This window comes from Myotis lucifugus, unplaced genomic scaffold, assembly GCF_000147115.1.
Source record: "Myotis lucifugus unplaced genomic scaffold, Myoluc2.0 scaffold_845, whole genome shotgun sequence".
Classification (NCBI taxonomy): domain Eukaryota; kingdom Metazoa; phylum Chordata; class Mammalia; order Chiroptera; family Vespertilionidae; genus Myotis; species Myotis lucifugus.
The window spans coordinates 44,550-69,622 of NW_005871893.1; the positions used below are offsets into that span (position 1 = coordinate 44,550).

A 25,073-nucleotide genomic window follows, 5' to 3' on the forward strand; every position below is an offset into this window, starting at 1 on the left:
GAGAAGAGCCCTCGGGACCAGGAAGGGAGGCAGGCGGGGCCCGGGGTCGGGGCCGGGCCACGGGGGCGGGGCCGACAGTGGCCCCGCCTCCTGACCGGCCCTGGTGACATTTCCATAACCGATTGGGTCTCGTCGGTGACAGTTCCCGTCGCCCAGGCAACTAGAGCCGGGCTCCCTCCGGGCTAGAGGGAGGCGCAGGCTCGGGTCAGGGGCCTCGAGATCGGGCTTGGGGTGAGTCTTGCGTGCCGCCGAAGCCTGGGCGGGGGTCTGGGGCTCCGCAGCACCAAGGTTCCGGAAGGAGATGGCGGTTCTGGGTGGACGGGCTGAGCTTGCCCGGCCGGACTCAGGGGACAGACTGGGGCCTGGGAGGCAGGGCGGACCCGGGATCCTAAGGTGGAAGAGGGAACAGGGGCGCCTGCTCCCCCGCCCCCACCAGCGACCGTTTCCCCAGCTGGGCCATAACTACCTACCTTCTCGCCCCTACAGCCCAGAGCATGTTCCAGATCCCAGAGTTTGAGCACAGTGAGCAGGAAGACTCCAGCCCTGCAGATAGGGGCCTGGGCCCCTGCCCCACAGGGGACCAGCCCCCAGGCCTCAACAAGCACTGGAGTACGGTCCCAGGTCTCCTGGGGGAAGCTGGTCACCAGCAGGGCCAGCCGGCCAGCAGCAGCCACCATGACGGTAGGCACCCCCCAACACACACACACAACCACCTGCCTGTCCACTTTGCTCCCAGCCCAGTAGCTCCCTGCACCTCAGCCTCATCCACACTCACTGGGTGGCTTTGGGTAAGTCCCCAACCTCTCTGGACCTCAGCTTTCCTCTTCTGTAAAACAGAGCAATGAATCCCCACCATTGTGGGCTGTTAGGGTGATTAGGAGAGTAATTATAGTGCTGGTGCTTGGGAAATACTCAAAGAATGTGGCGGTTAGGGTAGGACCACAGCAAATCACTGAGGGTCAGGCAGTGAACCAGAAAGGGGAAGTGACTTGCCTAAGGTCACACTTGTTTGCTGGTTCCCTTGGGGTAAAGCAGGGTTAAGCCTCCAGGTCTGTTCTTTCTCAACTTGTGGCTCACACCCACACCAGGGCTATCTTTGCTGGTTGCCAGAGGCTAGTAACCACTAGAGGTGGACAGTCCTCCCTGGCAGCTAGTCTGTGTGTGTGGGGGCGGGGGGGGAGGGGGGGGAGCATAGGCCCAATGGAAGGATGGGCACTGGAGGGCAGTGACCATTTCTGTCTCCACTTCCCAGGGCCTGGCACAGGCCTTGGCACCTCAGAAAAACCACAGAGATCTTTTGAAAACAAAAACTATCCCCCCCTCCCCCAGCCCTGGCTGCTGTGGCCCAGATGATCGGAGTGTTGTCTGGTGCACTAAAAGGTGGTGGGGGCCCTAGCCGGTTTGGCTCAGTGGATAGAGAGTCGGCCTGCAGACTGAAGGGTCCCGGGTTCGATTCCTGTCAAGGGCATGTGTTGGGGTTACCGGCTCGATCCCCAGTAGGGGGCGTGCAGGAGGAAGCCAATCAATGATTCTCTCTCATCATTGATGTTTCTATCTCTCTCCCTTCCTCTATGAAATCAATAAAAATATATATTTAAAAAATAGTAATAAAATAAAAGGTGGCGGGGTTCAATCCCTAGTCGTCTAGGGCACGTGCTGTCCAATCAATGTTTCTCACATTGATATTTCTCTCTCTTTCTTCCTCCCTTCTTCTCTCTAAAAAGTCAATATAAAAAACTTTAAAAAAGAAGAACAGGCCCCTTGCCTGCTGAAGCCTAAATGACCCTCCCCCCATTTCCAGGGGCAAGAAGGCTCCTCCGCAGCCCACGGGCACACGCTGTCAGACACACTCTAACGTCCAGATCTTTGCACTTGCTGTATTTCTGCTCCCAACAGCTTTCCACTCTCACCTGGCTGCTCCTCCTCTGTACTGGGTATTTAATCTGTGCCCTGTGCGGTCCCAGCTGCCAGGGGACACCAGTGAACAGAAGAGATAGCAGTCCCTGCCCTTGTGGTTCTTACATTCTAGTCAGTGGGGGAGACAAGCCATAAACAAACACACAAGTAAATGATAGAGTCTTTCCTTTCTCCAGATCAGGAGCACTGGGGGCCAGGGGAGTGATCTGAACTGAGGTGGCCGGGGTCTGCTTTGGGGAGAAGCACCCGTTTGAGCAAAGACTGGGAGGGATGAAGGCTTGAGCCCTGCGGCTACCAGTGGAGAGATCTGGAAGGGATGGGTTGGGCAAAAGGCCCTGAGGCCAGTGTGGCCTGAGGGGACGGAGTGAGGGCAGGGAGTTGGAGAGGCGGGAATTAAAGGAGAGGGAGAGGAGCTGAGCAGAGCCTTGAAGGCAGTGTAAGGGCTTTGACTTTTCCTTTGCGTGAGGACAGGGGAGGGCTTTGAGGAGAGCCAAGTGATCGGATTCAGGCATCCAGGGCATCACCAGGGCCTGTAGGAGGTGGTGGTGAGCCTGTGGCGGCTTGGGACAGAGTTATTGATGGTGACCCGGGGTTGGCAAACCAGTCACAGGCTAAATCCCTCTTTCTGTACAGATCATGAGCTAAGAATGGTTTTTATGTTTTTAAATAGTTTAGGTTCTGCCCGGGGGAAGGAGAGTGAGGACGGGTGAAGGAAGTCAAGGAAAGGAAAGGCCAGGAGGTGGGAAGGACCACGTCTGTTCTAGGAATGGAGTGGCAAAGGAGAGAGGGAGGGAGCTGGAGCACCCTCCTGCACAAGTAGGGGTGTGACCTGGGGCTGGGGGTGCCCGAGGCACGGAGAGGGGGGCTGGCACATCCTGAGAAACTAGATTTAGGGAGGAGGGCATGGGGACGGTCTGAAGCAGCAATAAGGAGCCACGGCGATGCCACGAGGAGGGCTGTGGGGAGAAAACAGACACCACCACACAGGACTTCTTACACTTTAAAAAAATGTATGTTTTTATTGATTTCAGAGAGAGGCAGGGAGAGGGAGAGAGAGAAACATGGATTGGCTGCCTCCTGCACGCCCCCTACTGGGGATCAAGCCTGCAACCTGGGCATGTGCCCTGATCAGGTATCAAACCATGACCTCCTGGTCCATAGGTTGATGCTCAACCACCAAGCCACACTGGTCGGCGGATTTCTTAAACCTTTTCAATGTCTAAAAAGCAAGTGATTTTTCCATAAAAGATCCCTAAGTGCCAGTGACCCAGCAGAGCCACTGCCTTCCTCCACATGGGCAGGGTCCCCTCACTCTTCATACTCCCTGCCTCTGGCCCCCGCTGGACTGTAAGTGTCCCCGGGACATGGACTGCAGCCACCCTACGTGTTGTGCCAGCCCAGCACGTAGCCCAGTGCCTGGGAGGGGCTGGTGCATGGTGAGCTGTGGGTGATGGATGGTGGAGAGGGAAGGACACCCAGTGGGAGAAAAAGCTCAGCACTAGGCACCAGGGCCAGGCTGCAGGGTTGAAACATGTCTTTACCCTTTATTAGCAGGTGGAGCTTGAACAGGTCAGTTAACTTACTCTGCCTCAGTTTCCTTATCTGTTAAATGGGGATAGAACCAGTCCCACCTCACTGGGTTGTAATGAGTTAATACAGGAAAAGTGTTTTGAAACAGTGCCTGGCACAGGGGAGTGTATGCTATTCTTACTATTACTGTGATCATCGTGATTGTTACTATGAGTTGGCCCAGGCTCTGAGCAGACCCGGGAGTTGCCATTCATTAAGCAGAGGAAGACATGAATAACCACTGCCCCCCTGGTGGCAAACAAGTGAAGTATTGGTTAGAACCAGAATGTAAGGGCTTAAAAGCCATTCCAGAGTTTGAACTTTATCTCATAAGCAATAGGGAGCCATTGAAGGTTTCAGACAGAGGACAGACATAGTTGGGTGTAGAGCAGGGGTTGGCAAACCATAGTCACAGGCTAAATCCCTCTTTTTGTACAGACCATGAGCTAAGAATGTTTTTTTTTAATTTTAAATAGTTGACAACAGGTCCAAGAACATTTCATAACAGGAAAATGATATGAAATTCGTTTCCATGTCCCTGCATAACACCCGAATATTTACTCTCTGACGTTACAGAAGACATTTGCCAGCCCCTGCTTTCTGCTTTCGTCAGCTCTGAGCAAGATGGGGGTATATGTTCTTTGCAGGCCAGTAAGGGGCTTTGGTCCCCAAATGGCTTTAGGGTACACAGGGAGTCCGGGCCTGAGCCTGCAGGTGCTAGAAGCTACACGGGCTGCGTGCTGCTCTGCCTGCTGGGGGCAGGCAGTGGGAGAGCCCTGCTGATGGCAAAGCTTCACTGCCTCACTGTCTGCAGGCTACTGTTTAAGTCTGCAAGGATGATGCTCGCCGAAGTCCCACCCACTTACCTGGAAGCCCAATGGGCGTAAAGAACTTAAAGCTTTGCTGGGGGGTGGGGTATCTCCAGCCATAGACTCCTCCCACTGCCCCACTCCAGCCCCAGGCTCACCCTGAGAGGGTGGTGTGAGTGGGCAGGTCTAGGCACCCACCCATGCTCCCACCCAGAGAAGCCACGCCCCCTCCCTCTTCCTGACCTTCCTGAAGTGGGGAGAGGCCACCTCTGCCTGCCCAGCAGTGTGCAGGGGTGACTGCTGACTGAGGTGGGATGGTTCAGATGGCATGTTCCCTCCCCACGGGTTCACAAAAATCTCCTAGGTTTTTTCTAGTAAATAGGACACTTTTAAAATTCCAGTTGACACAAATGTGTCACTTTGACAGTGGCGAGTTTGCACTGCTAAATCCACTGCTTTGGTGAAAACCCTCCACCCCAGAGGCTAGCCTCCAGCTGAAGCTGACATAAGCAGAAAGCCAGGGTGCATTCTCCAACCTGGGCCCCCAAGGGGGCGCCTGAGGCATGAGAATGAGGGGTACAGGCCCTGGAGGCAGACTCAGGTTTATTTATTTATTTTTTTTAAATTTTTAAAAAAATATATTTTATTGATTTTTTACAGAGAGGAGGGGAGGGGAGAGGGATAGAGAGTTAGAAACATCGATGAGAGAAACATCTGATCAGCTGCCTCCTGCACACTCCCTACTGGGGATGTGCCCGCAACTAAGGTACATGCCCTTGACCGGAATCGAACCTGGGACCCTTCAGTCCGCAGGCTGACGCTCTATCCACTGAGCCAAACCGGCTAGAGCCAGACTCAGGTTTAGATTTCTGCTCTGCTACCTACTGGCTGAGTGACCTCGGGCAAATTACTCTCTCTGTGCCTTAGTTTTCTCCACTGCCAAATGGGGACAGTGAGTAACCTCCCTGCGAGGGTGTGAGGACACGATGAATGAACGCAAGTGAAGCTCTTCAGTGACACACCAAGTGTCCTTCTGCTTGTGATTCCTGATGAGGGGGCAGTGCATCTGCAGATCACGCCCCTCCCTTCTCTCGGGCCCTGCACCTAAGTGTGGTGGCTGTTTGGGTTCTCAGAGCTGGTAAAGGAGAGGAATAGCTGACATTTCCTGAGCACTTACATGGCCAACTGTGTGACTTCAGACAAGTTCCTAACCTCTGGGTGCCGGAGTCTTCATCTGTAAAATAGGGAGAGCTAGGCATCCACCTCACTGGGAAGGTAGGAGGCTTCAGGCTATGAAAGCAGCAAATATGGTTGAGGTGCGACCTACCTAGCTACTGCCCCTGCCTCACCTCCCACCTCCCACAGAACTGGGAAGTGACCTGCAGATGGGCCTGACCCTGTCAGGGGTCTTCCTATTCCCGGCTCCTCTGGTCCCTATCCCCGCCCACTCCTGATTTAGCTGTCTGTTCCCCACTGCCACCTCCATCCTCAAGGGCTTTGTGGGGGCTCTTCCTGACCTCGGGCCTGGGCTTTGGTGAAGCCCTGAACAGCCAGGCGCTCTGACCACACCCTCTTGGCCTAAGCCTTTCTGGACCCAGCCCTCTGTTCCCTTGTTGGGTTTCTCAGCCATGTATCTGGGGCTGGGACCCTTGGAGGCCCTGCAGCCCCTGCAGCTGGCCGGAGGGCTCTGCTGAAGGTCTTCTGGAGGGAGAAGAAGACACTGTTACCCCCTGGCTTCAAAACCTTCCTTCAAAATGCCTTCCCTGACAGCCGGCCCTGCCACGCATGCCGAGCAGCTCTGGGCACCTGTTCCAGACCCACCTTCCACGCTATTACGTGGGTCTGGGTGTTTGCTCCTAGGAGTAGTTCTAGGTCTTTGTTGATGTGGATATGGGGTGGGGGTGGCAGAAGTGGGGGGATGGCACACAGTACACAAGTCAAACTCCCAACTCAGTAGAATAATGACCCGTCACGCACTTGCAGTTCACAAAGCACTTTCATGCTCTATTTTGTGACCTTTCCACAGTCACTGGGAATAAGGGCTGGGTTGATCCCCACACGGAGGCGAAGACAGGTTCAGAGAGTGAAGGTGGGTGGATAAGGAAAGAGGTGAAACTCAAAGGATAATCATTGGACTTTGGATTCCAACAAACCTCTAGGCACTTGCAGCCTCAGAGCTTCACAGCTGGGCGCGCCTGACCCTGTTAGCTTGTTTCCATCTGTAGAACACGGGCAGTTAGTACTCACTCCCCACATGGTTAAGAGGGTAACGAGGCCATGCCCAGGGCCCAGCACAGAGTAAGTGCTCCATAAATATTACCTAGAAAAGTCAACACGCTGGTCAGGACATTTTCTCCAGTGCAGGTGCTGTGGGAGGCACAAACATGGCCGCTGCCCCTGGTTCTCCAGGGTCTCCTGCAGGCCGTACCCCAGGAGTGAAGCAATGAGCACGGCTGGTGGCTTGCAGGGCTGGAGTTCAGCGCTGTGGCCGGGCCGGGAACCTCCTCATCCAGGGGACTGGCCTGCTCTGCTGCAGGATGGCGATGATTAAAGAGCTAGCAACCCACAGGCCTTGCACGGATAACTGTAACTTACCATTTCTTATGCCCTGATTTTGTGCCAGGCACAGCGGAAGGTCCTTTTATACACTGAGGGCTCAGTTACGATTTGTGGGGTTAATGAGAAGTTAATTCAGATCTTCACAAAAGCTCCAGGAGCTTCCCTCGATTTACATGCGGGAGCTGGAGCTGTTGTGCACACAAGTGCATCAGCGGCCAGAGGGGCAAAGGCTGGGGCGCAGAGGAGCTGCGGTTCACGCCGGCCGGCACTGTCGACCCTCTCTGCAGGCGCTGGGTCTGTGGAGCCGCGGAGTCGCCACAGCTCGTACCCCACGGGGACCGAGGAGGATGACGACACCGAGGAGGGGGAGCCCAGCCCCTTCCGCGGCCGCTCGCGTTCAGCGCCCCCAAACCTCTGGGCAGCACAGCGCTACGGCCGCGAGCTCCGGAGGATGAGCGACGAGTTCCAGGGCTCCTTTAAGGTGAGCGCGGCGCGACGAAGGGGAGGACCAGCGCCGGTGCATGCCGGGACCTGGACTTCCGGGCCCCCTCCCCTCGGGCTCCCGGAGCAGGCCGGGACCTGCAGTCTCAGGACCGGTCCCTTTTCGAGTCCCAGAGCATGCCGGGATTTGTAGTCCAGACCTCGCTCCAGAAGGCCGAGATCTGGAGCCCCAAATCCGTGGAACGCAAAGCCCATGGGCATCTGTGTTCCCAGCCGACCCCTTCCAGGTGTCCGGATTCTTTGCCTTTAATTTTGGACTTTCCTTTTTTTTTTTAAGTAAAGCAAGCAAGAATGTACCGATCATAGCAAAAACATACTTAGGAGAGTGAAACAAGGAAGGGCGTAGAAGCATAAACAGGAGAGCCCAGGCTGGGCTGCTTTAGCTCACTGGGGAATCAGAGAAAGGGGGTCTTGGAGACAGGTTCAGGGAGTTAGCCCCGGAGCTGCCGCTGCCCATTGCTCCCCTGGTTGCAAGTCCCGTGGGGTCCCTGAGTTTAGGGAATACGTGCCTGTGGGGGAACGGCACAGGCGTGCTCCGTGGAGGGAGAGCACCCCTCGGACCCCTTCTTTAATTCTCGGGCTGCGGTCCCATCTTCCCGGTGGTAGACCTCCGGCTCTCGCGCTAACACACGGGGTCCTCCGGTCCTCTCTCCCCGCCCCCGACACGGAGCGTCAGGATCTAACCGCCCGCCCCTAAGGGCCCAAACCAGTGATCTCTCCTGCTTAGGAAAGTGGTCAGGAGACCCCCTCGGTACGGGGCATGCTGGGGGCCGTGGTCTCTATCTTAGAGATGGGCTTCCGGAATGGCGGGCCCTGCTAACTCATCTAACCCTTCCGTCTTCCCACCGAAGGGTCTCCCTCGCCCGAAGAGCGCTGGCACAGCAACGCAGATGTGGCAAAAGTCCAGCTGGACGCGCTTTTTCCAGTCCTGGTGGGATCGGAACTCGGGGAGAGGAGGCTCCGCCCCCTCCCAGTGACCTTCTTTCCCACGCGGAAGCGCCCCTGCGCGCCGCCCGGCGGCCATCTTGGGTGTGGGCGGAAGTCGCCTCCGCAGAGGATCCGGTCTCCCCGTGTCGGAAGGAGGAGTCCTGACCGGAGCCGGGTTCCCTTCCGGTGTGTGCGGGGACTGCGGAGGCTCCCACTCAGCGGAAGTTTTGAAGTTCCTCCGCCCTCAGCCGCTGGAAGTGGGTTGCCCCCGGCGCCCGCGCCAAGTTGCTGGTGGGAACCCCCAGAACCCTCTCCTCGCGGTGACCCCGCGGCTGCCGCTCGCCACGGAATGTGCTAATAAAGCCCCCATCTACGCCGCGCGCTTCCTGTCGGTCGCTGGGGGCTTCGCGGCAGCGCAGCGCTGGCAGTTTCAGAGGCGCCGCCGTCTTGTGCATAAGGGGCACGTGGGCTCTGAGTGGCGGCGGGAGGGGTCGAGGCGGCGAGCGGAGCTGGGCCTCTTGGCCAGTCGAGCCCCAGGGACTTCCAGGCCCTTATCTCTAATCTGGTAATTGGGGACCGCAGGCCGGCCGGCCGCCGGAATTCCGTGCGCTGCAAACCGTGCCGCCGTCCCCCGGGGAGGGTCATTTGTTCCTATTTGGGTCAGTCCTTCAGGACAGCTACTGTGTGGCCGGCCCGGGGCCAGCGCTGCTAGGGGAGCTGGCTGGGCGCGCAGGACGGGGGAGGGGGTGGCGGAAGGCCGGCCAAGGGCTGTGAATAGAGTGATAAATAGGGAACCAGAGAAGCTGCAGGACCTGGGAGCAGAGCTCCGAGCTCGACTTCAGAAAGATTTATTGGCGCCCCCTACAGATGAGCCCGTGATTGGTGCTGGGTACACAGAGATGAATTAAGACAGCCGGTGAGTTAGAGCTGGGACTCGAAGGGAGAGCTGGGGGAGCGGGCTGTCATTCAGGGGAGAGGAAAGAGTGGACCCTGGAAGGAGAGGGGAGCAGCAGAGGCCAGGCTTCTGAGGGGCTCGTATGTCATACCCAGGAGTTTGGAGTTTAGCCTGGTCTTTGAAGACCAGGGGACTGGCGTGTAGTGTTTCTCTAGGAGGAGGCAAGCCAAGAAGGTAGGAGTTGGCTGCTGCGGGGCCTGGACACAGTGCGGTGGACAGATTTGGGGAAAGGACAAGGACTGACCCCAGAAGCAGGGCCCAGAGTGGAGGTCCCCTGCCCTGGGAGAGCCCCCACTCTGGAAGTCCAGCTTCTCCGGCCTCCCCACCCCATCTGTTTGCCTGAGGCTGCAGCAAAAACAAAGAAAGAAAATACTCAATTGGCAGGAGATAAGCCCAGATAAGAGGCTGCCTTCCTCTGGAGGAGGGAGGCAGGCAGCGGGGAAGCTCAGCCAGGAAGCTGGGAGAGGCCTTGAAGGAGTGCCAGCCTGCCCCTGCAGCAGAGCCCAGCCGCACCCTCGCCGCGCCGCGGGTCTCTGCCACTCCTCGCTGTCCCGAGGCAGGACGGAGGCAGGGAGCAGGTCCGCCCGGCCAGCTGTAGACCATCTGCCATGGAGGCTTCAGACCTGCCCTGCCTCCAGGTCAGGACACCTTGAGTTGGCCTGGCACACGGGACTTCTGTCTGGGCTTCAGTTTCCTCACCTGCAAAACAGGCATAACATCTCCCTCACAGGCAGGAGGGGGCGCTGGGTCTCCCAGCCCGTGTCTACGACCGCCAGCTTCCCTTCTCCCACGGGTCACTGCCAGGCCCACCCACTTCCCACCTATCGCTGCCCAGCCTCACCCCTAGTCCGCCTCCTGACACAGAGTCAACTGCCTCATGGAGCCCAGAGCAGCCTCAGCGGAAGATGCTGGGCCCTTGGGACATATTAGGCAAAAGGAAGGGGGCAGGGCCTGAGCCTCCATTAAGAGAGGACAAGAGCCCAGAAGGGAGAAAAATGAGGGTACAGGGGCAGGAAAGCCTGGGGGAGGCCACAGGGCCTCTGGTAGCAGGTTATTGGGAAGATCTGCAGGCTCCAGGCAAGCTGGTATCAAGGTTCAAACCCAGCCCTGCAGGTGTGGCTCTGTGGTTGAGCATCAACCTATGAACCAGGAGGTCAGGGTTCGATTCCCCGTCAGGGCACAGGCCCAGGTTGTGGGCTCCATCCCCAGTAGGGGGCATGCAGGAGGCAGCCGATCTGTGATTCTCATCATTGATGTTTCTATCTCTCCCTTCCTCTGAAATCAATAAAAACATTAATTAAAAAAGAAAAAAAAGAAGAAGGTTCAAACCCGCACCCCATCACTGGGGGCCTGACCTCAACCCCAGAGTGCCCACAAGCCCATTTTATATATGAGGAAACTGAGGCCCCAGAAGAAGGGGCAGAGAGGGCCTGCGACCCAGGGTCCTCTCTAGCACTGCCCCACCCCAAACCACGCTGCACACAGGGTCCCTGAAATCCACTTTTATTCACGTAAAAAAAAAGTCCCCAGAGAATAGAGAAAGAATGTGACCCCTACTGCCCAGCGCTCTGTCTCCGCATGGTGTTCCCCGGGGAAGTGAGGGCATAGCTCCCACTCTGGGGTGTGGGTGCCACAGGGGGCAAGGGCCCCGCTCAAGCTCTCTGGCCCAGAGTGACCCAGCACCTTCCTGAGGACTAAGGACAGGAAGGAGGGGCCGGGGACTCATGGGGCCCCGAGAGGGTGAAGGAAGGAAGTTAGTGCAGGGTGCTCGCCTCAGTTTAAAAAAATAAAATTTCTAAAGATAAAAAGTTAAAAGAAAAAAAGAGCATTAGTGTCTTGGCTTCCGGCCTCCTCCCAGCGCCCACCCTGGCCCGGTGGCCACCTCTTGCTCAGCCACTTCAGAGCTTCGTATTCTCCTCTTGGCTCTCCAATTCAGCACCGGACAGGTGCCCGCTGCTCCCAGGCGCGTGACCATTGCTGGCAGAGGCCACCAGATGTCCGTCCCCCAGCCCCTCCGACTTCTCGCCCAGCAGACACCGGCGGATCTCCTGGGGCAGCCTGGCCCGGTGCTCCTGACATTCCTGGGCCAGCTGGGCCAGCAGCTGTGGGAGGAGGAGGAGGATCACAGGACGGGCCACCTAGCACTCCGCCTGCCGCCCGAGTGCCCACCTCGCCCGAGCACTCACCTTGGGCTCCTCTTCCAGCAGCTGCTGTAGGACCTGCTGCTGCCCGGCCACCAGGCGTTCATGCCGCTGCTTCTGGGCCTCCTCCAGCTGTCAGGGGGGGGGGGCGCGCGGGGGGACAAGAGCTCAGCCACGGTCCTGAGGGAGGGGCCAGGCTCCTTGCGTGGCCAGGGGTCTGAGATACTAATCCTTGTGGCTAATGCTCCAGGCCCAGCCTCCAGAGCCATGGGGCTCGGTCAGAGACAGTTGGCTTTGATGGTGTGGGCTTGAGGGGCGGTGGGGTCCGGAGGGCAAGGCTTTGGGAACCCTCCAGGGCACCAGGCCAGCACCAAGGAGCGGGGTCTCTGATGACTGAAGGAAGAGGGAGGCACCTGAGCCTCACTCACCCGGCGGATGGAGTTGACGGACTCCGTGATGTGGCGGCGGTTGATCTCTGTCAGCTCCCTGCACAGGAGCAAGGCAGAGTGGGCCCACTGCCGGCACCCCGCCCGGCCTGCCCAGCGCCCACGTGGCTCCCGCCCCAAGGCCCTTACGCCTCCTTCTTATGTTTCTCCCTTGTCTTGGCCTCTGAGATACTGTTGTGGCGCTTCCTGTCCAGGATCTTCTGCAATTCCTTCTTCTCCCTGGAGGAGCGGTGGGGGAAGAGGAAGGGTCAGTGGCAGGACTGGGGGCTCTGCCCTTGTCCCGGCACCAGGGAGCCCCCCCGCCACCCCCCAGACAAGATCCTGTGCCTTCACCTGTCATTCATCTCCTTCAGCCTCTTGACCTGAGTGGTGTGAGCATCCAGGACAATCTCCCTGAGCCGCTGCAGAGCCTGTGGACACAGGTAACCAGCAGGTGAGACAGGCTAATGACAGGTCTGTCCAAGAAGCAGGCGCTCCCTGACTACACCCCCTCACCTGTCTCAGGTGCTCCAGCCTCCGCTCGGCCTCGGCGTCGGCCTGGGCCTCCCGCAGCTCCAGCAGGCTCTGCACCTGTCTCTTCTGGAACTCCTGGTACCGCCTCACCTCCTCCTCCTCCTCCTTCTTGTCCTCCCCGACTCTGTGGGAAGCACCCCCCAGTGATGCTCAGGGCATCACAGGAACTTGGGCTGGGAGGGCAGAGGGGGGGCAGGGCATTTCCCAGCTGGCAATGGTGGACACCGCCCCGGGGGCGGGGTTTATTATGCTAATGAGGGGCCAGTTCATTTCACTGGAATGATGGGAGCCTGTCTGGGCAACAGTTTCTCAAACACATGCTCCTCTTGTTGTCTTCCAATGAGGCATGGCTCCCAGGTGGGAAGAGGGTGGGACTGAGCAACGGAAGCCTCCTCTCTCTCTCCCTGGCACCAAACCCTCCTCCTTGGGGGTCAAGGAGAGTCCCCTGGTCACCCTGCCATCCTCCGTGCCCGCCTAGTGCAGGAGACACTCACACCCCTGCACACACATTCACGTCGATGCACGCAGCACACCGCACACAGGCGGACCGGACACTCACAGGACACCGGGCCGGGGCCGGCACCTGCTCTCGGCCCGGGCCTGGGCCAGGCTGTCCAGCAGTCGGCGGGTGAGAGCAAATGCCTTCCGCTGGTGCTTCTTGTGCAGCTCCCGCAGGTCGCGCTCCTGCCGACTCCGGAGCTTCACCAGAGCCTTGTGGCCTCGGAGCTCCTCCAGCGGGGCCACAGCCACCTCTGTGAGCAGCAGAGCAAAGGCGGGCTGGGCGGGGCCAGGCCAACCCTGCAGGGGCACCCACACCCCCAGGAGTGGTCCTGCCTCCTCCAGAAGCTCCCCCCCCAGAACAGGCCCCCCTCCTGGGATGGCCCCACCCCCACCAGCCAGGGCCCTACCTGACAGGATACTGGCAATGAGATCATCCCGCTGACCTGGGGAGCAGAGGCCGGACTGTGAAAAGCCGGGGGACAGTGGAGCCACTCCCCTCAGGCCACCCCAGGCCCAGGCCGCCCCTTACCTGGGCTGCTAAGGGAAGGGCTGGTGGGGGAGGTGGTGGGGCCGGGGGGCCGCCGGGGAGAGGTGTCCAGTGGGCTGGGTGTGGGGTTTGGGGTCAGCTGGGATCCCTGCTGCGGAGACTGGGTCTCCTGGCTGGTCTCCGGGCCAGCCTGAGCCTGTGGGGAGGAAGCAGGATGCTCTTTCCAGAACACTGTCCTCTCCAGGCCCCTCTGTCCCCTACAACCTCCAGGGGCTGCCCCGTGCCCCTGGTCCGCCTCCCTCTGCCCGCTGGCCCTGGGCTCCTCATCCGTAACATGGGGCTGTTAGACAACTACACGAGAAACAAGGGGTCTAAACCCCTTTCCACATGGGGTGGGGGAGACAATGTGAGGTGGGGGATAATGTGAGAGGGTGTCTCTAGGATGCTGGGCCCCATTGCTTGTGCTCAGGAACTTCCAGACTGTTCCGGAAAGCCTTGGCCCGGCCCCAAGTCTCCTCCTGTCTCCACCCTTGCCCACAGCTGCTCATCTTCCTAGTTACTTAGCTCCTGATTAAATCAACGAAGGAAGTGAGTGCAGAGTGGGCACCAGCCTCTCCGGCTAACAGCTTCAGGCAGCGGCCTCTCCCTGCCTGCCGCAGGCCCCGGGGGACTGGGTTTAGACGTGCGGGCGAGTCTCTGCTCCTGACCCCTCCCCACAGAAGCCACTGACATCTCATGGCGCACAGGAGCCGTAGTAAAAGCTCCTGTGGCTTCCAACTGCCCTGGTGGAGTGGCAGAACCCGCACCCCCTCTCGGGCCCTGCGTGAAGCTGGAGGAATCTAGCCTGGTGCGTCCTGAAGGCCTCTCACACGCAGAAGGGAGGGTCTCGCCTCCTTAAAATGCGGAGTGACCCAGGGCCGCTGAGCCGACGGTGAGAAGCTGCACACCGGGCAGCACGGTGGACAGGCTGAGGCTGAAGGCCCAGGCCAGGCCTTTGTGACTCAGAGCCTCAGTGTCTCCATCTCTCCCCTGGGGACGGCAAGCTCAGGTGGTGGGAGGGGTAGGTGAGCCAAGTTGGTGAAAGAGCTGACGCCCAGCATTCACTTGGCTTTATTTTCTGGTTTGGGTGAGAGAAGAATCCAGAAAGGGGAACAGGCCTTCGGGCAGAGGGTAGATGACACTGGTGTTTGCTGTAGGGCCATGAACAGTCCCTCTCCCTCTCGGGGCGAGGCGCCAGACCGCCGGCCGGGAGTGGGCGCCAGTGGAATGGGCTGGTGCAGACGGAGGGGGCAGGGAAGGCGCAGGTGCCTCTCCACCAGGGCCAGCGGAGTTCAGCCCTCACCCCCACCCGCACCCGCACCCGCACCCTCACCCCCAGCGACCCCAGCTGCCCTGGCTCACCTCCCTCTCTCCGATGAGGGCGGCCAGCTGCTTGGCCCTCTGGTCCATGAGGCTGACATGCTTGATGGGGTTGATCAGGGCCTCTGCATAATCTGGGCCGGGGCAGAGGGCAAGGACCTGGGAGTCAGAACCCCAGGCCACACCCTCCCACCAGCTCTGGTCTCCTGAAGGGACTGCAGAACCCACCCTCAGTTGGGGCCACTCAGCTGAGCCATTCCCAGACCCGGGGCGGGGGGGTGGGGGGCGCCCTTGTCCCCCACGCGCGTGGCCTGCCCCTGCGGCTCACCCTGGTGGTCGTCGGGGATGTAGTCAGAGGCCTCCGTGTAGATGAGCAGGGCTGGCAGGCACAGAGGCTGGTTGGCCTCGTTTCTTAGGCAGATGTAGTGGTACCCTGGGAGGGCGGAGGGCAAGGTGAATGCGCCCCACTAGGTCCCGGCACACACTGCCCCGGGCTGCCCAGAGCCCAGATGGCCTCACCTGAGCGGATGGCAGAGACGGGCAGGATCCGGTGCCCCACGAACTTGCCGCCCTCCTCAAAGGCCGCGATGCGCAGCGAAGCCAGCGTGGGCAGCACCACCTGAGGGCCCAGACTGGCGCTAAGTCACAGAGCTGACCCCTGGCCACTGAGCCACAGCTGCCCACAGCCACCAAGGCCAGAGCTCAGCGGGGACCCTTGGACAAGATGACCCAATGACTAACACCCGTCACTATCACTACCGAGCCCATGGTAGACCCACCCTCCGTGGCACATGGCCCATTCGGCAGCCAGCAGCCAGCAGCCCCTGAGCCAAAGGAACAGGCTGACCCACCTCCCAGCACCACTACCATGGGACAGGTCAGGTGTGGTGATCTCCGGTGATCACCGGAGAGTGAGCCAGGAGTCTGGCACTGAGGCCACACCCCGGCCCAGCTGGGCTCAGAGCTCCAGTCCGTTTGGGAGGTGGGGAGCAGCCGGTGTGGACTTGTGACTGATCTCAGGCTCCTGTCTGGGAGCTGGGACAGGTGTGCCCACTCCTCTTGCAAGGCCATGGGACCCCCCCTCACCTCACCTTCCCGTCCTCTTCTCTCACCCTGCAGAGGGCGGGCACCTGAGCCTGACCCTGGGACTTGCAGGACGTGGGGAGAAGTCTGGAGGTGCCAGGCCCAGCCCTGAGGTGCCTCGGCACCCCCACTCTCCATGCCTGACTGCCACCATGCACCTGGTCCCCCCTGCCCCCGAGACCCAGCAGGTGGACAGGCGCCAGGCTCACCTTGGGGAAGTCAAAGGGCTCCTCATCCCACACGGGGTTGAACGAGTTCCCCTGGGAGGTCCGAGTGCGGTACTTGCGCCGCGTGTCCACGGGGAGGCCGAACATGTCCACCTCCACGTAGATGCTCACCTTCCTGTCCGACAGGAACTGCCCCGAGATCACCTGGCGGAGCAGGAGGGTGAGGCGGCTGCTGAGGGTCCCGCCCCCAGGACACCCCGGCCTGCGGCCTCCCTGGCTCCACCTTGACCCGCAAGGCATTGGCCACAATGCCATCCACGATGACCTCGGTGAAGGGGTCGAAGGACTTGTCTGGCCGCCTCATGAACTCAGGCTTGAGCAGGTAGCCGCTGCGCCCGTTGTACTCGAACACGCCTGCGTTGAGCTGCATCGCCACATCTGGGGGCAGCGCGGGAGGAGGGTCAGGAAGGACAGTGCCGTGCGGAGGGGGACCGGGGATCAACAGGGTCAGAACAACTGGGATCGGGGGTCCACCATTAGGAAGGATTAGACGGAAGAAGGTCAGGAGCGGGGGTTTGGTTTGGTTTGGGAATCTGGGATAAGTCAGAGGTCCATTCAGACAGAATTAGCCCGGCCGGCGTGGCTCAGTGGTTGAGCGTCTGACCCATGAACCACGAGGTCACAGTTCAATTCCCAGTCAGGGCACATGCCCAGGTTGCGGGCTCGATCCCCTGTGTGGGGTATGTGGGAGGCAGCCAATCGGTGATTCTCTCTCATCATTGATGTTTCTACCTCTCTTTCTCTCTCTATCTTCCTCTCTGAAATCAATAACAATCTATTTAAAATAAATTAGCAGGGTCATGGGGCAGAAGTCGGTGAGGATGGGGGCCGGAGGTCAGGGGTCGAGGGGGCCAGTGCTCACCCAGGGTCTGGAAGTTGAGGGCCACGAGCTGGCAGCCCACGTTCCAGAAGAGCTGGGGCATGTAGTTGGACGAGTCCACGCGGGTGCCCTTGGGGTAGATGCGGCTGAGCTGCTGCTTGTTGTATCTCAGGTTGGCAGTCAGGGGCCACGCCGAGCACTCGCCCCTCCTGCCCGAAGCCCCGCGCTGCAGGCCCAGCCTCAGCTCCTGGGAACCTTCCTCCCGGCCTGGGCTCACCCCCTTGGGCCCCCACTTCTTGGCCTAGCCCCTGTGCATTCTCCCCGACCCCTCCAAAACCCAGACGGGGGTGCTGGAGCATCAGAACCCTGTGCGGGCGGCATCAGTGGGGTCAGAACATCTGACCAGCCTCCGAGTGCCCGCAGCCTGGCCCAACGGCCCCAGTGCCACCAAAGGATACTCCACAAACTCCATGGGGCTCTTGGTCAGCTGTTCCATGGCCTTGGTCTCCACGAAGGACGACATCTCGAAGCACTTGTTCCTCTCTGGGGGTGGCCAGAGGGGGGTCAGGCCTGGCAGGGCCAAGCTGGCTCCCACCCCCACCGTGTCCCACCCCACTCACTTCGAGCAGCCTCGAAGGACTTGAACTTGACGGGCTCGATGTAGTTGACGAGTGTCGACATTTCCTCAGTGGCATTGACCTCACTGCTAGCAGTGCCCTGTGGCCCCCAGACACAGGGTCAGCAGTGTCATGTCCCCCAGCCACCAGCCGGACGTTCCCTCACCAGCCCTGCGCCATGAAGGAGGCTCCCACCCTCTTCCTGCCCCGGCAATCACGCCACCCAGGAGCCTCAGCAAGGGCCCCAGCCCCTCCCTGGCCCGTCAGCCCTGGGCCCTTCCGCCCTGAAATCTTCCCGGGGCCTGGCCAATGTGCCCGGGCCCCACCCTCCTAGTTTGCCTCCTGCTCCCTTATTCTGGAAGCTGGAATTTCTCACTCAGTTTCAGGGGTTCAATGAGCCACATGCAGACAGGTCCCCGATTTTCCATCCCCAGTCATTACGGTATTTCCAGCCACTACCTGCCATCTCCTCTCGGCAAGACTCAAACACCCCCATGCTGCCGAGCTCCGCAGCCCGCCCACCCTCCCCACTCTGGGTCCCCCCAAACCCGACCTCATGACGGACTGTTCTGTCACCTCCACTCCTCAGAACTCAGCAGTCTCCTGGTCTGCGGGCCCCTCCTGACCACTCGGCCCTGCCACAGCTGCTCCCTCCTCTGATCTGCTCGCCCAAGCTCCCTGCCCGGGTCAGACACCCCTCCTCCCCTCTCCCCACCCCGTCGGCACCCTAGCTCAGCCCTCCCCGGCCCGTCTCGAGCATAATCTCACATTTGCTTCCGTGCTTGTTTACCTAAGATCTCTCCTCCCCTCTCCATGCTCCCCCCCCCCCCAAACTCCAGGAGAGCAGGGAGGTCTGACTACAGCCAAAGCCAGCCCTCAGGGGGCCCAGTGCACGCCTCCCACTGGCAGGCTGACCTCATCCGTGGTCGGCTTTTTGGGGTCTGGCTGCTCCTCCTCTTCCTCGTCCTCCTCCTCCTCCTCACGGTCGGCAGGTCCGAGATCAGGGCCCCGCTGTGGCCCCTCCTCAGTCAGAGACTTCCGAGGCTCCAGGCTCAGCTTCTCGAGACCCGCCTCCTCCCCATTGCTCAGGCCTGGGCAGCTGTCGGAGCTGGGGGACCCTGCAGAGGACGGGGCACGGGGGCCGGGGTCAGGGCACACACACAGACACCCCGCAGCGGGAGGGGCTGTGCCCATTGGGTGTGGAGTGACTCAGTGGGGGATCCAGGGGACTCTCAGGACAGGGAGGCTGGAGAGGGGCAGAGTCGGAGCTGGACGTAGTGATGAGGCAGAGGGCGTCAAAGGTCAGGGCTCGGAGTTATTGACATCAAGAACGTAGGTAGGGTGGCGCAGCCAGGATAAAGGATGACAAGGCGAGGTTCCAAGTCAGGGGTCAGTCAGGGGTCAGAGGTAAGGAGGATTCAATAGCATGAGAGGTCAAGTGGGCAGCTCAGTGGGGTCACAGGACGGGGGTCACAGGACAGGCGTCTGAAGTCTGAGGATCACACTCAAAGCAGGGCACGTGGCTCACTGAGGCAGAGACCAGAACCGGCTGAGGGGAGGCTCTGTGAGGTGGGGTTTGAGGTTGAGGGGTCAGTTCGATGGAGCCAAATCCAATTTGGGTTTAGTTCAGTGAGGTGGGTGCCTGGGGCCAGGGGTCAGAGGTCCCACACTCAGTGAGGAGGTGCGAGTGGCTTGGAGAGGAGGAAGGTGGTGCTGGGAGCAGAAGGGAGGGCTGGGTCCAGTGAGGTGGGGGTCAGGGTCAGGATCAGGGTCGAAGGTCGGGCCGGGTCATACCGAGCTGCGGGGAGGAGGGCTCGGTGGCGGCGGAGCTCTCGCTCAGGGCCGAGTTGCTCTGCTCCAGTGGCCGCTTGCGCACCGAGCTGTTGGGGACACCCGTGCTGGGCCGGTGCCGCTTCTTGTTCTTCACCAGGATGCGGCCCATCAGGTCCTGGGGGCTGGGCAAGGGGACGCCCGGGGCCAGCTGGTGGGCACAGACAGGTCAGGGCCAGCCGGGGCACCCTCACCCCCCACGCCCTGCCCCGGCTCAAGCCCCCGTACCGGGTACTTGTCCAGCGGGTCGATGAGCAGCGCATCCCCAAAGATGGAGCGGCAGTACTCGGCCATCTTGGCCTGCTGCTTTGCCCTGTGGGGCCAATGTCAGAGGTCAGAGATCCTCAGGGTCAGTGCAAGGTTCCAGGGTCAGAGGTCACAGGAGCCGTCCAAGGGGCCACAAGGGAGGCTGCCCTGGGTGGTCAGGGGTCCCCAGGAGCCTCTGTGTTAGAGGATGCTGGGCCAGACGACGGATCAGCGGCTACTCACGAGTCCACGTGGTTCTCGAAGGAGAGGATGACCGGGTAGGGCGAGGTCTTGAACGCGGTCTCAGCGATGGCCTCCAGCACGTCCCGCAGCGGCACCTCCGTGGTCATGGTGAAGCCGTGGGTGATGAAGGGCTCCTCCTCCGGCGGCCGCCCTTTCCACACGTCCAGCTCCACGCAGCGGCAGCCCCACAGCAGCGCCTGGCGGTACATCTCCACCGAGGAGGTCCCGGCCAGCTGCCCGGCTGGAGGCGCGGCTCTGTCACCACAGCGCCCGCCAGCCCGGCTCCTCCCCCTCCTCCCCAGGCCCCTCGGAACCAGGCCAGGCTAGGGACACAGAGAGCCCCACGGCGGCCAGCCCCTGATCATCCCGAGTTCACGGAACAACCAGCACCGTCTCTCCAGAGCAGGGCCCAGGCCCCCACCCAGCCCCTGGCACCCACCCACGCGGTCAGCGTCTGCCAGCGCCGGCGGACGGGTGGCTCCTTCACCAGGGCTCACTCCCTCTCACCTAAATACCCACCGTCTCCCATCCCACCAGCGAGTCACACCCGAGGCCCCCATGGCCCCTCACTCCCCCTTCCCCCTCCACCGCTGCTGCCCTGGAACAGCCTCCATCGCTCCTGCCGGAGGACAGCAGGCCCCTCCCTGCCTCCCATCCAGTCTCTGCAGAGCGCCTGGCGTCATCCTTCCAGATCATACCAGGTCACACACCCGCTCAACACCCTCCAAAAGGCCTTTCTTGATCACATAGGATACATCCAAATGCCTTCCCTGCTGGGTCTAGTCCTACCTCCCTCTCCCCGTTACCTGTCCCCGCCCCCCCACTTCGCCTCCCCACCCCTCCTCCCGGCCTCCTTTCTGCTTCTTAAAAGCACCAAGAGTCTTCTATTCTGGGCCTTTGCACAGCCTGTTCCTTCCCAAGCCACCTCGGCCCTTCCCCCAGGAAGCCTTCCAGACCACCCCCGAGACGCACCCATGCAGAGGAGCCTGGTCCCCCCGGCAGGCTGTCTGTTCCCTGCCAGCCTGCCTGGTACTGGCCACCCCAAAAGGAGGAAGGGCCGGAAGGCAAAGGTCACGATGCCATTCCTCCCTCCTGGCCAGCGGCGGGCAGCTCGCTCACCTGTGAGATAGGTGTTGTGTGAGGAGTTGATGAAGTAGGCGCTCAGCGGCTGGGTCATGTCTGCGCTCAGGTCCAGGGCCTCCAGGGGCAGAATGCCGTTCTCCTCCCCGCCCAGGTAGCGGCTGAAGCCCTCCATGGACATCTGGTCTGGGGGCCCGGGCGGATCAGCGGGGTCAGGGTCAGCTGGCCCTGCTCCCGTCCTTGCCCACCACCCCCCACCCCCGCCCAACTGGCTCACCTCGCTCCAGGAACTGCTTGTTGGGCTCATACTTCTCAATGAGCAGCCGGGTCTGGGAGGGCCCCAGGGGCGGGTACAACACTTCATTGAGTCTTGGGTCCCGTTGCTTCTGGTTGATGAAGTCCATGAGCTGCTCCAGGGTCAGGTACGGCTTGCCCTTGGCACCTCTGGCGGGGCGGGAAGCCGGGTCAGGCTGAAGCCTCGCCAGGCCCTGCGCCAAGCCCTCGCCCTGGCAGAGAGAGCTGGCACCCACTGACTGGGACTTAGGCAAGTCTCTCCTCTGAGTCTCAGTTTCCCCATCCACTCCCTTCCACTCGACACTGGCACTGGCATTAGCAAGGGCTGTGGAGGTGACCAAGTGCTCGGCCTGCCAATCCAGGCCTCGAGACCCTGGACCCAACCCAGCTCCAGCCCTCCCTCACTGTGTGAGCTCAGGCGAGTCCCCAGCAGTCTGAGCGCCTGGTTCCCGTCCCCAGCCTGGGCCAATGGAAGTAACCGGGCAGCAGAGAACAGAGCTGCGGGCAAAGCGGCTCTGAGCTCAGCCACAGCCCGTGCACTGGGACCCCAACAGCTCCCTCGCCCCCCTGGGCTGGAAAGAACCCCAGGTAAGCGGGCGCAGCCCTGCTCACATCTCCAGCAGGATCTTGTCAATGTCCGGCCGAAGACACAACTTGTTCAGGAACCGCTCAAAGATTTCACAACTTGTTCAGGAACCGCTCAAAGATTTCCAAGGAAAACTCATCAGGCCGGATGGACTCGCTCTGGGGGCCAAGAGGAGTGTGGGGGTGAGAACCCAGGGGCAGCCAGCCCCGAAAGCAGGTGCCCATGATACCCACCCGGCCCCTGCCCCCAGCCCCCTCACCCGGTTAAAATTGAGGCCACAGGACTCCAGTGCAGTCTCCACCCGCTTCTTGTCTGCTGAGAACATCTTCAGGATGCTGAACAGATGGGAGGGGTCAAGGTCAGTGGGGGCAAAGGTCACCAAGATCAGGGCAAGGTGGCGAAGGGAAGGGGTGCTCACTTCTTGACCGGGATCCGTCCATCCTGGTTCACCTGCAGCTTCAGCTTTGTGTATCTGGGGAGACAGGCAGAAGGCTCATGCCCTGGGGACGGCCACCTGCACCCCCACACCCGCCAGGCAAGCCTGGGGCTCACGCTTTGCGCAGGAAGGTGTTCCTGGAGGCGTTCTGAGCCAAGATGTTCATGGCCAGCTTGAACAGCTCCTCGGCCCAGACCTGAGGGGTCAGGATGCAGGGGGAGAGGGTGAGTGGGGCCGGAGGCGCTGGCTCGGCCACAGCCCACGTGCGGAACCGGGTGTGGTACACAGTAAGTGCTTACATACTGCTTTGTCAGAGGACGGTGAGAATTCAGGGCAGAGAACAGCCTGGTATACAACAGGCTCTCACTAAGGGATGGCTGACTCAGCTAGTGGGGTGGTGACTCCCCGGGGCGACCGCTCAGCCCCAGCCCACCTTGGCTGTGTCGTCCTGCACGGCCATGAAGTTCAAGAACGTTGTGTTCACTGGGTCTGGCCCGGCCACCACCGTCATCAGCTTCTCTTCCAGCCGGGCATCAGGGCCCCCAAAACCCAGCACCTCGCGAATCTTGGGGTCCTGAGTAGGTTAGAGCCAAGGGTGAGGAGGGGTATCCCTACCCCCCGCCGCCTCACTCCCATGCTTAGTCCTGGGCCCCATCGCTCACCTTGGGCAGGCGGGCGTAACGGCCTGTCCGTGTGTCCCTGATGGAACTGATGTCCAGTGTGTCCACCTCCTGGGGAAACCAGACGCCAGGCTGGGTCCTCATTGGCTACAGGGTGAGATCCCAGGGCCCCCAAGCTCCCCATCCCGGCCAAGGCCTGGCCACCCCTGCCTCAGCCCCTGCCCTTAGCACTTCCTGTCCGGCAAGACAAGGGAGGGGTCAGCGGCAGCTGGGGTCTGGGGCAGGGGCCCGCGACCTGAGTGAGCCGCACCAGCGCCCGCCCTCACCATGTTGGGTCCTGTCCAGTACAGGAAGAAGCCATTGGAGTCCACTCGCAGGGTCACCAGGTTCCGACTGGAGGCCTCCTGGGGAAGGGATGGCACAATAGGGGTCAAGGGGTGAGGGCTGCAGCCCAGGCTTGGTCACCGGGGCAGTGGATCGGACAGTGAGCAAAGACACAACTCGCCCAGCCCGAGGTCCTTCGTGGCCCCCTGCCGTCCTCCGGACAAAGCCGAGGTCCTGGGGGTGTCCTCTGGGGTCCCGACACCTCTCCCAGTGTCACCTCTCTCTCAATTAAGACTCTGTCACGTGGACTACCTTTTCCCCACTTCCAGCTTCTGCGTCATTGTTCCTTCACTAAGATATCCTTTCCTTCCTTCTCTACCCGTGAAATCTGACCCACCCGCCTGGGGAGGCCTCCTGGACCCCAACCTCAGGCTTGATTTCCCCAGAAGCCTGAGAGCTCCCTGAAGCTGCGCAGCCCCATTGGGAATATTTATGGGATGAAAGCAGAGGGTTCGGAAACCTGACCCCCACAGCCCTAGGGACCCCATGACGACCAGCCAGCCCTCACATCTGCCTTAAAGTCCATTACCCACTCCCATCTTACACGGCACAGACCGAGAAATTCCGCGGGGGACTTGCCCCGCCCTCAGCACCGGAGCGAAATCGTCCTCCCCCAGCCCTGCAGGGGCAGGGAAGGGTGTGCTGGCCCCGTTTTCTGAGGAGGGCCTGGGCCCTGGCACACACCCAGGGCCACCCCAGGCAACTGAGGACAGCAGCCAGAGAGGGCGGTCAAGAGGGACTTAGACTTGGCCAGGGCCTGAGCGGCCAAGTGGCCACAGCTAGAACTCTCCTGAGACCCCTCCTCACCTTGGTGTCACCCCCAAACTGCTGCTCGAAGTCTGGCAATCAGATCATCAATAATAAAACAGCTGCCTTCACATCGTCCCTACTGTGTGCCAGGGCCACTTCTAAGCACTTAACATCCAGGAGCTCACTCAGTCCGCCTAACACACCCTACCTGGTAGGCACGATTATTCTTCCCATTTCACAAACGAGCAGACTGAGGCCTGGAGGGGCTGCTTAGCTTATGAAAGGTCAAGAGGAGCCAGGGTTTGCATGTGGCCAGGGCGGCTCCAGAGCCCTGGGGCCTGGGAGGCAGGGAAGCAGGGCCCCCGAGGCTCCCAGCTCCCGGCCTCAGCTGCAACCCCAGCGAGGGCCTGGGGTTCGTCTCCGCTCTCGGGACTCAGTTTCCTCTTCCCGAGACGGGGTTGCGCCAGCCCCGCCCATCGCAGGCTTTGCTTACAAAGGACAGGAAGTTGATCTGAGGGCAGAGGGTGCAGGGAGCCCTGGAACATGGGGAAGCTTGAGCCTCCTCACCTCATGGTGCTAACAAACACCCTCCGCCCCTCTCGGGGGTTCCTGACCCTGCCCTGGGGCTCAGGACACCCCAATAATGTCAGGAGGGGGGGGGTCTGGATTAACGCCCCCTCTACCCATAACTGTTCCTCTCTAGGGCACTGGTTTTTAAAACTCAACCCATTTCACTACTACATCTGAGGGAGAGATTGAGTTATGCCTCAGCATGGCTACATTTAAACATCCTATATAATAAAGAGGTGATATGCAAATTAACCCTCACACCCTCACAAGATGGCTGCCTACAACCAGGTTGGCAAGGGGGTTAGTGAGGGACAACCAAACGACTGAACAGCAGGCTGCATAGGGGTGACTAGGCTGGCGGGGGGGAGCAATTGGGGGCGACTAGGCCAGCAGGGGGGGCAGCTGGGGGCAACCAGGCTGGTAGGGGGGGCAGGCAGGCAGGTGAGCAATTAGGAACCAGCGGGCCCGTATTTTGAGAGGCATGTCCAATTGCTGGGGATCTGGGCTAAACCGGCAGTCGGACATCCCCCAAGGAGTCCCAGATAGAGAGGGTGCAAGGCTGGGCTGAGGGATTCTCCCACCCCTCATGCATGAATTTCATGC

At 60.6% G+C, this 25,073-nt stretch overlaps 2 protein-coding genes across 3 annotated transcripts; one reads left to right on the top strand and one right to left on the bottom strand.

Annotated features, from left to right (window-relative positions):
* Nucleotides 1-75: 75 nt before the first annotated feature.
* Nucleotides 76-8,660, top strand: BAD (BCL2 associated agonist of cell death). The gene is made up of 4 exons (XM_006106546.3): nucleotides 76-231; nucleotides 487-681; nucleotides 7,142-7,335; nucleotides 8,207-8,660. The coding sequence occupies exons 2-4, from the start codon at nucleotides 495-497 to the stop codon at nucleotides 8,330-8,332; spliced, it is 507 nt and encodes a 168-aa protein (XP_006106608.1). The 5' UTR covers nucleotides 76-231; nucleotides 487-494; the 3' UTR covers nucleotides 8,333-8,660.
* Nucleotides 8,661-9,091: 431 nt separating this feature from the next.
* PLCB3 (phospholipase C beta 3) lies at nucleotides 9,092-23,194 on the bottom strand. Of its 2 annotated transcripts, none has more exons than XM_014448518.2 (32): nucleotides 23,093-23,194; nucleotides 22,809-22,877; nucleotides 22,580-22,720; nucleotides 22,263-22,342; nucleotides 22,129-22,182; nucleotides 21,970-22,045; nucleotides 21,833-21,868; nucleotides 21,737-21,801; nucleotides 21,108-21,274; nucleotides 20,870-21,016; nucleotides 19,751-19,991; nucleotides 19,490-19,574; nucleotides 19,226-19,412; nucleotides 18,347-18,549; nucleotides 17,435-17,531; nucleotides 17,273-17,357; nucleotides 16,857-16,981; nucleotides 16,218-16,372; nucleotides 15,977-16,138; nucleotides 15,204-15,303; nucleotides 15,013-15,117; nucleotides 14,727-14,818; nucleotides 13,368-13,521; nucleotides 13,246-13,281; nucleotides 12,897-13,089; nucleotides 12,320-12,461; nucleotides 12,158-12,234; nucleotides 11,954-12,043; nucleotides 11,807-11,864; nucleotides 11,424-11,510; nucleotides 11,120-11,339; nucleotides 9,092-9,936 (listed from the first exon to the last, which is right to left on the bottom strand). In XM_014448518.2, exons 1-31 carry the CDS (start codon nucleotides 23,093-23,095, stop codon nucleotides 11,136-11,138), a joined length of 3,516 nt encoding a protein of 1,171 aa, XP_014304004.1. In that variant the 5' UTR covers nucleotides 23,096-23,194; the 3' UTR covers nucleotides 9,092-9,936; nucleotides 11,120-11,135. The 2 variants fall into 2 exon arrangements, with proteins under 2 accessions (XP_014304004.1, XP_014304005.1); XM_014448519.2 differs by lacking the exon at nucleotides 9,092-9,936 and adding an exon at nucleotides 10,725-11,032.
* Between the last annotated feature and the right edge of the window lie 1,879 nt (nucleotides 23,195-25,073).